The 14,806-nt window shown below is 38.2% G+C and overlaps 1 protein-coding gene across 16 annotated transcripts in view; it reads left to right on the top strand.

Annotated features, from left to right (window-relative positions):
* The window catches only part of ralgapa1 (Ral GTPase activating protein catalytic subunit alpha 1), a 315,513-nt gene that overhangs the window by 79,792 nt on the left and 220,915 nt on the right, over positions 1 to 14,806 (top strand). For all 16 annotated transcript variants that reach the window (XR_015757926.1, XM_087989919.1, XM_087989918.1 and 13 more), the window contains exons 14-15: positions 4,358 to 4,487; positions 13,820 to 14,057. Coding sequence is in view for 15 of the 16 variants with exons in the window: in XM_087989919.1 (XP_087846045.1) it covers positions 4,358 to 4,487; positions 13,820 to 14,057 (368 nt within the window). In the remaining variant the exon portion in view is untranslated. The remainder of the gene's footprint in view (positions 1 to 4,357; positions 4,488 to 13,819; positions 14,058 to 14,806) is intronic.

Raw genomic sequence — 14,806 nt, 5'->3', positions numbered from 1 at the left:
TCATGTATGTTTTTTTCCTCTTGGTTCTCTCATTAACTACTGCAGACACACTCTAGCAGATATGTCCTTTTAAACCCAACCAGCTAGATTAATAGTGCTGCTGCCAAGTCATGCTTTGTGGTGGACATTGAAATCCTCCCCCAGAGTACATTTCACACTTTGAGTATACCTATTTCACGCTGTTGCTTGACTAATCTTTGAGACAGCTCTCCCAATTTTGGCACAAGACTTCAGATGTTTGTAAGGAAGAATTTTCAGGGTCCACAGGGCTGTTTCTTTTGTTGTCTTTCTCGGTGCCTAGGTCAACACCGGCTGGTCCATTCAGTTTCATTTGTTTGTTGAGACTTCGTAGTGATTGATACAACTGAGTGGCTTGCTGGGCCACTTCAGAGGGCCCCATTGCTGTGGATCTGGAGTCACATGTAAGCCAGATCAGTTGAGAATGGCAGATTTTCTTCCCTGGAGGAGGTTTGAGAGTCAGATCTGTTTTTCTAACAGTCAAGAGAACGGTCATCAATTGATTCTTAATTCCAGATAATTTTTATTGAATTCAAATTCCACCATCTGCCACTGCAGGATGTGAATCCCGGTTCCCCAGAACATTTGCTGAGCTGCTGGATTAATAGCCTGGTGATAATACTACTCACTGCCTCTTTCTGATGATGAATTGATGAGATTAACTTTCTCTGATCAGTCAGTAACTCAATTATTGTGTCAACAGGATAGTAGAACGCAAGCTAGAATGATTCGAGATTCTTTTTCCAACAATTCCTATGTTCAGGGTTGTTTAGGACCAAATCCTGTAAGGTTCAGAGCTCAAACAGGTTGTATGAATGTCATGTTTAAACAGACTGTACATCCATTCAAATTATTTTTGTCGATCTCACTCTGTAGCCCAAAGCATAAAAGCAATAATAATTAGACTATAATTATGACTAAATTGGAACCTTCTCCCTTCTTTTCGTTCATTACATAACCTTGTCAGATGTTCCGTAAGAGTAGCTGCCATGTATACTGGAGCTATTTCAAGTCTCTGATCAACATTTTGGCAATATAAGGAGAGTGTTTCATGAGAGTATTTGCGTTTAACATGGTGCAAATTCCCTTCTCATGTAGTGTCCATTGCAAAATTGCAAGTAGAGGGAATGCAGTATAAAGAACAAGTTTACAAAGCAATACTTTTCAACAACCTGTTCAGATATTTTATGACAAACGTCCAGATAACACTTGATCCGAGTTCCTTCTTGAACCCAGACCTGCTGGCCCAGAGGTGGGGATGCTACTACTTGCCACAGGAGCTGTTGTTACCATCTTGGTACAATCAAAAAGTAAACTTGCAGTTTTGAATTAATTAGAATCTTGAATTAATTAATTTTTTGCCTTTGTGTGAAAAGTGCAATTTACCTGATTTTGGAAGTAAAACCAGTGAGTTATGCTGAGCTTAAATGGTCTCATATAAAGATATGCTGGAAACCAGAGTCTAGATTAGAGTGGTGCTGGAAAAGCACAGCAGTTCAGGCAGCATCCGAGGAGCAGTAATCGACATTTCGGGCAAAAGCCCTTCATATCACAGCACAAGTGATTTTGCAGACCACCATCTGTGAAATTCGGAACTTAACCACCCATGTTTGGATAAAGATGTTTTATTAATATAGTAAATGGAAGTGTGATAGGAAGTTGCTGATATTTTAAAAATTAAACTATGGAATTCCAAGTAGGTCAAGTTAAAATAAATACTATATAACTTATTCTGTCCCTATTATACTAATTCAGGCAGAGTAAGATAGGTCCATAAAATAATACCAGTTAGCAGCCAATTGATGGATCATACTAAACTAGGATAATTGATTACTATCTTGAATGCATTTCCATCTTGGCATGTATTGTTCTCCAGTCTGTTCTGCTATAATGCAGTAGTTGCAATCTCGTGCGACCTTCTGCTATAGAAAATTGCGCAATAGAAATAACGGGCCCTGTGGGGAACCACTAAATATATCAGTAAAAATTAAAACATAAACAGTAGTTAGCCTAACACAGACAATAGCACAGTCTAAGTAAGTGTTAAAATGACAAATGAGGACATAAAAAAATGTTGGGAACATGGTGTCTCGTGAGAGAAGCTGAAGGAAATCATTATTAGGAAATGGTGGTGTGGAAATTGATGGTATTAAAGGCCAATAAAATTCCGGGCCTGGATACATTGATGATCCATTTTACAGATTCTGGAGTAATTCCTATGGATTGGAGGGTAAGTAATGTAATCCCACTATTTAAAGGAAGGTAGAGAGTAAACAGGAATTATAGATTGGTTAGCCTGACATTCGTAGTGGGGAAAATTCTAGAATTCATGTTTAAATATTTAATTACAGAGCACCTGAAAAACACTGACAAGGATGGGGTAGATTCAGCATGGATTTATGAAAACAAAATCATGCTTGACAAATCTACTGGAATCTATCGGAAGGATGCTGTGAAGCTTGAAAAGGTTTAGAAAAGATTTACAGGGATGTTGGGAGAGTTGGTGGATTTGAGCTATAGGGAGAGGCTGAAAAGGCTGGGAATGTTTTCCCTGGAGTGTCAGAGGTTATGGGATGACCTTAGAGAGGTTTATAAAATCATGCGGAGGTGTGGATACGGTAAATAGACAAGTTCTTTTTCCTGGGTTGGGGAAGTCCAGAGTGAGGGGGCATTGGTTTAGGGTGAGAGGGGAAAAATTTTAAAGGGACCTAAGGGGCAACGTTTTCACACAGAGGGTGGTGCATATATGGAATGAGCTGCCAGAGGAATTGATGGAGGCAGATTTAATTACAACATTTAAAAGGCATCTGGATAGGTATATGAATAAGAACGGTTTAGAGGATAAGGGCCAAGTGCTGGCAAATGGGACTAGATTAAGTGAGGATATCTGGTCAGCATGGATGAGTTGGACCGAAGGGTCTGTTCCCATGCTTGTCATCTCTACAACTCCATATATTTTATTGAAATAATACAATCAATTTTAACACTTTTTGAATTTGCTGAGTTACAGTACTGTATTAAGGCAGGAGCTGAGGGTCACCATCAGTATCATCATTGCTTTCAGGAGCAGTTCAGAATGCAGGATTATGATGAAAGAAAATATTTAGTCCCAAAGTGGATGGCTGTGGTTCATTGTCCTCAGACTGTTTCTTGGAGGTTGGCTTAAAAAAGGCATCTAGTTTTTGCTGCTGAAGAAGCTATTCATAGGGTGCCAGATAAGACTTTGACATGAACTGCTATTCTGCTGCATTCTGCATTGTAGTCATTGTCTTCTAAGTGGTGCAACTGCTTCTCAAATTCCCTCAGGATAGAAGACAAAAGAAAAGTGGAAAATTCTCGTGGTGCTTATCCTGGACTTCATCGTTTTCACCTCAAGCTTCAATTTCCCTGCAACAATAAGTTGGTGTAGATCAGTCTCCATTTCTTCAAATCCAACTTTGCAAAAGTGACACAATGTTCTTTGATTGCTGGAAGCTCCATTGATGGTTCGACCTCTTTAAAATCATGAAGAAAATCTGGAGAAGCTTCTGCCAATCAGCTTCTTGAATGTGTGCCTTAAGTAATAAGCTTTAAAAGCTGCTATTGCACCCTGTTCCATGGGTTGGGTGAGAGAGGTTGTATTCGGAGGTAGAAATAGCACTTTTATGTTTTCAGAAAGCTTACCAATGGATGAATTGATGCATTATCCAGAAGGAGGAGAAACTTGAAAATGAAATCTTTTCTCCTACAATAATTTCTAAAAACATCCTTGAAAATATCAACAATAAGATCAGAAAACATTTGCCCCATCAAACCTCTTTTGCTTGACCTGAAGTAAACGCCAATAGTGGACTTTCAGGTAACTGGGAATGCAATCGTGTCATAGCCAACGGGGATTTGTGTTTTAAATTTTTTTTTTCCCTAATTCACCAATTGCGTTAACAGACAAATTGAGTTGACAAAACTTGTGTTATCGCAGAACCACCTATCCCATTGGTTGGTACTGTTTGATACCCCATTCGGTATGCATAGATGGCTCCATTGTGTATTGTGATGATGCATTATATCATGTGCATTAGGTTCTGAATGATGCATCTTGTGTAACAGTTAAAATGGAACCAACACAGTGTTAATCCACCAGCACCCAACTATCTTCAAAGAGTCCTCCTTCTAGTAGTCATGCAACTGAAAATAAATGAATTTTGATTCTGTTATTCAACAAATCTGATACCATAAGCATGATACATTTTGTGTATTAGGTGTATGACTGGATAAAGTAGCCTTTTTTCAGAAAGTGAAATCTCAAAATTTAAGCCTTTGGTGTCATAGCCTGACTATTACTTTCTGTTTTTCTTTAAAGGGAGCAGTTGTTATTGGTTCTGTTGAGAATTACAGAATCTGTTATGAAACGACCACTGCAAGTACCACCATTATCTCAAGGGAGAAAGAATTCAGTGTTAGCAGGGAGGCTTGCTACACCGCTGTTTCGGGTAAAGCATGTATCTGGATCAAATTTTTTTAAAAGTATACTGTGCTTAGTAAATGAAATGTTTTAATGTTTGGAAAAATTTGGGTTGAAAAATCATATTTTACTTGTAAATTATGCTGGTTGTGTTAACATATGCAAAGATTCATTCTGCTGGGAATAGGTCACTCAGGGCTTAAAGCATGGCAACAATAGTTTCTCTTCCTTTGTTTTGTTTTGAAACTATTAGTTAGAGACCATGTCCTATTTATTTAGATTTTGGGGATAGTTTTATATACAAAGAAGAACTATCAGTAATACAATGCAAAATTGAATGGAGTGTATGATGGCTAACCTACATATTCCCGCAAGTTATTGCATGAATTTGCAAGTTGAATGTTATTCCATATATTTCTGAAAAAATCTGCAACATTTTCCCTCCAGAATATTTTGATTTGTTTAAGGATGTGGGGTATAAGAAAGGAACCACATTTTCAAGCAAAGGTTGAAAAAAATTCTTAAGTTGCGTTAATGGTATGGTAACTCCTGTAATGGTCATCTAGAATTAAATTGCTTGTAAATATTGTGAATTATTCCCAGATAAGAGACAGATTTGGACATTTAACACAGGCTTCAACTGTAAATAAGCTGACTTTTCAACAAAAATAATATGTGCAGTTAGAGTTTCCTTGGCTTTAATGAGAAAATCTTTGTAACCCTGAATAGATTCTTGTCAAAGGCTTTCCAAATTCTGCCCTCCTTTATTCAATAAATGTTTTCACATGACCTTCATTTACATTTTTAATAACAAAAAGCTTTTGGTGCTATTTCACAAGATGGGAATTACAACTTGTATTTTTATAAATTTCATTCTAATACAAGCTAATAAAATAGCAGAAAAGTTATTGTTGTTCATCTATAGTGTGAAGGTAATGAGGCTCGAATATGATGAGGGCCTACCCCTAGATTTTAAAAACTGAAAAAAGTATATAAAGAATAAACTGTGAAACAAAAGAAAATAAAGAGGTGGCACGGTGACTTAGTGGTTAGCACTGCTGCCTCACAGCGCCAGGGTCCAGTGTTCGATTCCAGCTCTGAGTGACTGTGTGGAGTTTGTGCATTCTTCCTGGATCTGCATGGATTCCACTTAATGCACCGGTTTCCTCCCACGGTTTAAAGATGTGCAGGTTAGGTGGATTGGCCATGCGAAATTGCCCTGTAGTGTCCAGGGATGTGCAAGCTGGTGGATTAGCCATGGTAAATGCAGGATTATGGTGATACAGTGAAGGGATAGAGGTGGGTCTAGGTGGAATGCTCTTCGGACGGTCTGTGTAGACTTGATGGGCTGAATGGCCTTTTTCTGCCCTGTAGGGATTCTATGATTCTCAGTCTGCATCAAATCCACACCACAAATTCCAAATTTGACATCTATTTGTCATAACACTCAAGCCCCATTGCCCGCACTGTTTGGGGTATGATCAGTTTTTATGACGTATTACATCAACTTGTATTAGAATTAAGTAAAACAAACAGTAAATTGTGATTCACACCTTGTGAATTAGCATTGGAAGATTCTTGTATTATTATAAATGCAAACAAGTTCATTTGAAAAAACCACTAATTGAGTAAAGAAGGACAGAGTTTGGAAAAAGTTCTGACAAGAACCTTTATTCGGGTTCGCACATAGATTTTTCTCATGAAAGCCAAAGAAATTACAATTGCACACATTATTCTTGTTGAAAGGTCTAAATTTATTTTCAATTGAAGCCTATATTAAGTTGGTCTCTTATTCAGGCACAATTCGCAATATTTGCAAGCTACTGTATCAAAAAGGCAGTTTAAGAGTACTTTTTTTTTAAGCCTTTTTCCATGAAATGTGGTTACCATCATGCCCTGCACTGCTGCCACCAAATATTCTGGAGGGACATGTTTTAACAACTTCCATTCTTAGCTATGCTACCTCAAGAATTGACTGAGGCAACCATCATGTCTATAGAACTGGTTACATTTCCCATCGTGTTTAGAGGAGGTGCTACATTTTGTTTATTCTAAAGCTATTCATGTACATTTAAATATCAGCATGAATCAATTATCTCATTTCTGTATATTGACTTTTATTGCAAGAGGAATTAGGTACAGGAGCAAAGAATGGTGAGATTACGCTTGGTGTTCAGTTTTGGTTTCTTTATCCATGTAATTTGACAGAGATGAAGTTCACCAGCGTAAACCAGACAAGTCACTGGGATAGTAGGATTGCCTTGAGAGGAGTGATTAATGAAATTCTGCCTGTATCCTCGGCTGCTTTGAAACATGAGATCAAATTTTAGGATGCTTACAGTTTGTAATGGAATAGGATGCTCCTCTAGCTGGTGAATGTTGAACCACAGTGCACAATCTCAAAATAAAGGGGTAAAAATGCTTGATATTCCCGCCTTAACCATTCTCCCCTCCCTCTCTCCACCTGTCACCCCCACCGACACATCCCCACCCACCCATTTCCCCATTCCCTCTCCCTACCCGTCCCCCCTTTTCCCTCCATTTGCAAAGATGGCAGATGACTGGCGATGATTTGTAGATTCTGAAACAGACCTATCAGATTTAAAGTTAGCAAATGTATAACTGCTATTGAAGAAAGGACGGAAAGAGAAGACAGGGAACTGCAAGTCTTCAGTCAATGGGAAAGTGCTGAAGTCTGTTACAGTAAACTTCTCGTTATCTCGTACCTAAGCACCTGGAATTCTCATCCAACCAATAAAGACTTCAAAGCAAATTTATCAATTTATAGAATTTTTTGAAAAATGTTTATTTGAACTTAGTGCGCCAAGTTCCAATTTGTGTATATTCCTCCGTATGTTAAGTCTCCCCCTCTCATATAGACACCAGTAGAAAAGTGGTTAGTTGAATTTGTGAGTATATTATATTCAAAATCTTTCATCTATTAGTCCTCTGTGACCTAAGAATACTCACATGCAAGACTAAAGTGAAAACTTATTCACTTTAGTGAAACCTTTAAAGTGTAAAGTGAGGAGCTTAAAGAATTTGTTGTGAAATCCAAGAGTGTTAAAAGCATGTTCCTACGCTTGAAGATTTGTATTGTGTTTTGTATGAAGAGGTCGGACATTACATGTACCTCTGGATGTATGCTAGTGGAAAGTGTGAAGGAATTTTATGAAAAATAGTAATTTACAGAGCCATGTCCCTTATCTCACCTTAGGGTACTGAATGGGTTCTGAAATGTTGATGAATAGAAAACTGTGGATACTAAATCAGCTGATGATGAGGAGCAGCAGGTTGCAAGAGATTCAATGTCCTGAAAGTTGATGAGCAGTAAAACTGCTTTACTGTAGAAACTGTAATGCAGTTTCATCTTCCACATTCAAGCATGCAAGCACAAATTTATTGAAGAGGCTAATGCGCCTAAATCACCATCTCCTCGGCCTTCAACATCATCTACTGCTCACAATGCGAGTGCTAGTTCTGTTGACAACCTTGGTGAAATATTGTCAGAGTTTCCAGAACACAAATTGCTGTTGGTTTACATAATGAGCATCAAGGTGGCAGACAGAGCTAAATGTAGAGGAGTGAGGTTATTCACTTCATTAATAAGAATAGAAAAGCAAATGGTTTGAACGGGTGTGTAAAGGGTCTCTTATAAATAGAGACTTGGCTATACCTGAACAAGAAACACTTTTTGCACTGCATGCTAAGTTTAACCCTGCAAAAGATGGATTGGAAGGGAAATGGAGTACAAAAATGAAGTCATAATACTACTATTATGTGATGCTTTGGTGAGACCACAACCAGAATACTATGTAGAATTTGGTCTCCAAATCTAAGGATTGGATACAATAGAGCAAATATTCACTTGATTTATCCCTAAGGATAAGAATGTTATCCTATGATGAAAAGCTGATTAAATTGGGCCTATAAGGTTGGGAGTTCGCAAACTGATACCCTTCTGCACAGTAACAATCCTATTTGGTCCATAATGTCTGCATTGCCTCTCTGAGCATTTTTGACTTGGTACCAGTATTGCGCCATTTCCCCATAACCCTATCTTCTTGAATACCACAATTAAACCAGCCTTCATCACGGTTCCTGCAGTGTATTCTACAACTGTGTGTGTGTGTGTGTGTGTGTGTGTGTGTAGAGCAGTGGAGTATGGGGGTGGGGGTGAGTGAGGGGAACACAGGTGGGGGAAGGAAGGGAGAGAGAAGTTCACACATTGGATTTGTTTATTTTTCAAAATATGTTAAATCTGTATCCTTTATTTCTTGATATTCTTAGAAGTGGGAACTTTTTCTCCCTCAAGATCTTGAAAATTTGTATCAGACCATCACCTCCTTTCCAAGCAAAACAGTCCCAATTTCTCCAATCTGTCCTCATAACTAAAATTTCATATCCCTAAAACCATTTATGTAAACTTCTTCTGCACTCTTACAATGTGTTCACATTGTTGCCAGTGCTGAGATTGAACTGGTGTCATGTAGACTTGTTATGGACTAGGCCAGACCCCCTCAAAAACATTTCAAGAAAGTAGCCCAGACCCTAACTTTTCTAATTGTTTTAAGCACATATAAATTGGATATTCCAGGAATGTCCCAACCACTCAGCTTTAAACAAAATAGTATTTATTTACACATGAATAAAAGAAAAGCAAATTTAGAATAACATGACTATTAAAAAAACCCAGTCAACTCTATTGCAACTTAGTGATGCTGTTCCAAATACTTGCAACATCCCCATAAACACCCCCTTGGCAAAAAAGGTAAAATCAAACACAGGTTCTTACAGGAGAGATGTCAGAAAGAGAGGATCAGCGTGGAGCTGTTTCTTGGACCAGCAGCCTCAGAAAAAAACCCAGGAGCTCTGAACCTCCAAATTGCTAAAACCAAACTCAGCCAGAGAAAAGCTGAGCTGGGAGAACTGGCTGTTCCCCTTTCATTGTACAAGACTTTTTTTAATTTGAAAGCCTTTTGTCTGAGGAAGTATCTGTTAGCTTTAGTCAAATTGGGCCTAAATCCATGCAAACCAGACATATTGGAATCTATGCTTTTATGACCCTGTGGAAAGAAAAACAAGGAAAACCTAACCTTGTCAAAGGAGCAGCATTGTCACACAGGAACAACAAAACCTTCCTGTTCTTTTACTCCATGCCCCGATTAATGAAGTGTAGAAAACTGAATGTTTCATTAACAGCTGTCCTACCTGTCCTGTCAAGTTTTAACAATTTATGCCTTTATACACACATGTCCCTCTGCTGGACTAACCCTTTAGTTTATACTGTGTCGCCATTTTCTTTGTACTATTGAAGTTAGCCTGCCATTTATTGCTAACAGTCATAAATATGTACAGCATGGAAACAGACCCTTCGATTTAACTCATCGACACTGACCAGATATCCTAAATTAATCTATTCCCATTTACCAGCACCTGGTTTGTATCCCTCCAAACCCTTCATATTCATATACCCATCCAGTTGTCTTTTAAAAGTTGTAATTGTATCAGCCTCCACCATTTCCTCTGGCAGCTCATTATATACATGCACCACCCTCTGCGTGAAAAAGTTGCCCCTTAGGTCCCTTTTAAGGTTTTCCCCCCTCATCCTAAACCTATGCTCTCTATTTAGCCTTTCCCTATAGCTCCAACTCTCCAACCCTGGCAACATCCTTGTATAAAGCTTTTCTGAACCCTTTCAAGTTTCACAACATCCTTCTCATAGGAGGGAGATAAGAATTGCACACAATATTCCAAAAGTGGTCGAAACAATGTCCTGTACAACCACAACATGACCTCCACATACTCTATGCTCTGACCACTAAAGGAAAGAATACCAAATGCAGCCTTCACTATCCTGTCTACCTGCAACTCCACTTTCAAGGAGTTCCAGCATCTGCAGAATAAAGTTTCAACTTTGATCTCCAGCATCTGCAGATGTTCCAGCAATAAAGTTTCAACTTTGATCTCCAGCATCTGCAGACCTCACTTTCCCCTCGAAGATTTCCACTTTCAAGGAACTATGAACCTGAACTCCAAGGTCTCTTTGTTCAGCAACACTCCCAGGACCTTACTATTAAGTGTGGAAGTCCTGCTCTGACTTGTCTTTCTAAAATACAGCACCACACATTTATCTAAATTAAACTCCATTTGCTACTGCTCGGCACATTGGCCCATCTGATCAAGATCACATTTTATTTTGAGGCACCCTTTGCTGTCCACTACACCTCTAATTTTGGTGTCATCTGGAAAGTTAGTAACCATACCTCCCATGTTCACATTCAAATCATTTACATAAATGATGAAAAGTCGTGGACCCAGCACTGATCCTTGTGGCAAACCATCGGTCACAGGCCTCCAGTTTGAAAAACAACCCTCCATCACCACCCTCTGTTTTGTATCTTCAAGCCAGTTCTGTATCTAAATGGCTAGTTCTCCCTGTATCTAAACTTGCTAATCTTGTTGAATGCCTTCGTGAAGTCCATAGATTACATCCACCGCTCTGCGCTCATCAATCCTCATCGTTACTTTTTCAAAAAAACTCAATCAAGTTTGTGAGACATGATTTCCCATGCACAAAGCCATATTGATTTCACCAACTCCTCCATGTCCTTTTGATGTTCTTCTGAGTTTTGAAGAGTAAGAGACCATTACATTGAAAAACACAAGATTCTGAAGGGGCTTAACAAGGTAGAGGAGAAAGTGAGGTCTGCAGATGCTGGAGATCAGAGCTGAAAATGTGTTGCTGGAACTGCGCAGCAGGTCAGGCAGCATCCAGGGAACAGGAGAATCGACGTTTCGGGCATAAGCCGAAGATCCTGTTCCCTGGATGCTGCCTGACCTGCTGCGCTGTTCCAGCAACACATTTTCAGCTTAACAAGGTAGAGGTTGTTACCCTTGGTTGAGTTCCTAGAACAAGAAGCCATAATTTGAGGATACTGCTTAATCATTTAGAACTGAGATCACGAGAAATTTCTTCATTCAAAGGATTGTGGAATTCTATTTATAGAATCCTGAGACTTGTGAATGTGTTATCATTGAGTACACTTGAGACTGAGGTAGACAGTGTCTGAACTCTTACGAATTGAAAGATACAATGAATGAGATAGAAAGTGGAATTGGAACCCAAGGTCAGCCAACATCATATTGAATAGTGGTGCAGGCTTATTGGGCTGGATTGTCTTCTGCTCCTGTTTTTTATACGTCAATTGATACTTTTCTTACTATGTTTTTATTCTCTCCACATTTGCTTCATACATGGTGTATGCTAAGTAGAATCTAGCTACATATACGAATGTCCAAAATAGCATCTGAGTAGATTAGACAGTTCTATGACCCTGCTTTACCATTCAATAAGATCATAGCTGTTCATCTATCTCAATGCTACTCCCCTATCCTGCTTCTGCCCTGATCCCTCATCTCTTGATTCCCTTGGTGTCCAAGAAAATTAAGGTGTTGCATATACGTACTGAAGGTGTGAGATGTACTGAGGGATTTTTGAGGAGCAAGTAAAAGGTATAATTGGGTATCAGCTCTTTAGTACCCTTTTAAAAACCGGATGGTAAAGAAAATTCCTTCCCATCTGTACTGTTGGAAAAAGTTTGAAGAATATATAAAGAATTTCTTCCTTTATAGAGTCAGAGAACGGTACAGCTTAGAAACAGGCCCTTCAGTCCAACTAGTCTATGCTGACCAGATATCCGAAATTAATCTAGTTCCATTTGTCAGCATTTGGTCGAAATCGCTCTAACCCCTTCCTGTCAAATGTTGTAATTGTGCCACTCCTTCTGGCAACTCGTTCCATATACACACCACCCTCTATGTGAAAATGGTACTCCTTAGACCCATTTACATCCTTCCCCTCTCACCTTAAACTTTTGCCCTCTAGTTTTGGACTCCGTATTCCCAGGGAAAAGACCTTGGCTATTCATCCAAACCATGCCGCTCATGATTTCATAAACCTCTATAACGTCACCCCTCTGCCTCCGATGCTCCAGGAAAAATAGTCCTAGCCTATTTTGCCTCTCCCTATAGCTCAAATCCTCCAACCCTGGCAACATACTTGTAAATCTTTTGTGAACCACTTCAAGTTTCACAACATCCTTCTCATAGGAGGGAAACCAGAATTGCACACAATATTCCAAAAGCAGCCTCACCAATGTCTTGTACAGTTGCAACATGACCTCCCAACTCCTCTACTCAATGAACTAACCAATAAAGGCAAATATACCACATGTCGTCTTCACTGTTCTGTTGACCTGGGACTCCAATTTCAAGAAACCATGAACCTGCACTCCAAGGTCTCTTTGTTCAGCAACACTCCCAGGACCTTAACATTGAGTTTAGAAGTCCTGCGCTGATTTGTTTTTTCAAAATGCAGCACCTCACACTTATCTAAATTGAAATCCATCTACCAGTCTTCAGCTCATTGGCCCATGTCATCGAGGTCCCGTTGTACTCTGAAGCAATCTCCTTTGCTGTCCACTACATAATAGATTATATGAACTAAGAATTAGGAGCAGGAGTAGGCACTTAAACCACTCTAGCGTACTCCTCTATTTACTATGACAATGGTTGATCTTTTTTGTTTGCCTCAAGTGCGCTATTATCTGAGACTACTTAGGAAAAGATGCTTTAATATAATTAATAAAAATTTTCCAGCAAAGAAGCTTTTAATCCTAATGATTCACTAAATTGTGAGAAGAGTATCAACTGTTGAATCTTAATTATGCAAATTGGGAGGGAAAATGTGTCTAATATCTTTTATTTTATTGTTCTTCCGTGGCTTGTTTCTTTTTACTTTTTTCTCATTTTCTCTTGATTCTGTCTTTAGAATTGATAGTATACCAGTCTCCTTCTGTTCATCTTTTTGTATTTTACTGTTTCTACACATTTCTTTTGCTTTTTTTTGAAGCAAATTGATGAACTATTCCCTGCAACTCTGGTAATTTTACTTAGCTCCATGAAGGATGCTGATATAGCTTGTCTTATTTTTTGTTGTCAAAGAAAAGTGCTGTTTCCAGTTACTCTCTTCTCAATGGTATCATAATGTTTAACTACTTGTGCTTTATGCTATCCCATCCAATACTATTTGATTCAGATTCTAGAAAATATATGTAGATAAATATGAAATATACACAAGGATATAACTTTAATATACAGCAATGTTTTCTTGTATGTTTTTAGTTCATCGTAATGTGGAAATGCAATGAACAGTTAGGAATTTAAGCACAACTCATTGTGTAAATTGCATGTAATAACTTTCTTATTTAAAGGAAAACTAGTAAAACTATTTTAACAGTTTGTATCTGCATAATTTGCTCACTTTTTAATCATTCTTTTGTCTCTTTCTGTTTATAGACACTAATAGTAGCCTGGATCAAAGCAAATTTGGATGTATATGTTTCACGAGAGCTGTGGGATGAATTGCTGATGGTGTTGTCATCACTTACATGCTGGGAAGAACTAATTACTGAATGGGCAATGACAATGGAAACTTTGACCAAAGTGCTCGCCCGGAATTTGTACAACCTTGACTTACATGATCTTCCTTTAGACAAATTGAGTGAACAAAAACAGAAAAAACACAAAGGAAAAGGTATAGTTAACTATTAGATATTGTTTTAATGTGACTTAAAGGTTTAACAAACGTTTACTTACCTCTGGTATTACTAAAGAATATGCCATTGGCCCCTCCTATTTCTCATTTACAAGCTGCTCAATTGCTGGGGCAACCACTAACTTAGTTCAATGAACACTGCACATTCACCTGCCAAATTCCACGTAGACACATCAAATGTAATTTTAAAATTAACATGGCGGTTTCAGGAATTAGTTTATGGCATTGCAAAGACTAAATAAAAATGGTGTTACTTAAGAATAATGTTCAAACAAAAGCACCTAGTTAAACTAAAATCGTTGTTTGATTTACAAATGCAAGCCTATGACTTCAACTTGTGTTTCAGAGAAAAGATTTATATTTTTTAATTTTAAAAATAAATCACAAAAATATTCAAATTTAAATATGCAAACATTCCCTGAAGCAATTTGTCTTAATTGGAACCATAAGTGTACTTATTCAGTCTTGACTAATTTAAAGAGAAATGGCTTTTTGGACAAACCTCTGTCTACATTGCTAGAATGAATGTGACACTGCATTTTCAAAATAACAGGTACTATACACATGGCTACACTTTGTAGTTATACACATTGCTCTTATTATAAAATGGAAAATGCCAGACATAAGGGTAACCAATACTGTACAAATATCACCTTAAAAACTGGACTGTCTTTCGTAAAGCCAGGTGAATGGCCACTTTATTCCGTGACATTATTTAATAGCAGTAT

Source organism: Chiloscyllium plagiosum, unplaced genomic scaffold, assembly GCF_037043375.1.
Source record: "Chiloscyllium plagiosum isolate Xiang-an unplaced genomic scaffold, Cpla_swu_hap1 HiC_scaffold_8, whole genome shotgun sequence".
NCBI lineage: Eukaryota > Metazoa > Chordata > Chondrichthyes > Orectolobiformes > Hemiscylliidae > Chiloscyllium > Chiloscyllium plagiosum.
The sequence above is the reverse complement of the archived record's forward strand: the minus strand, read 5'-3'. Positions and strand labels throughout refer to the sequence as shown.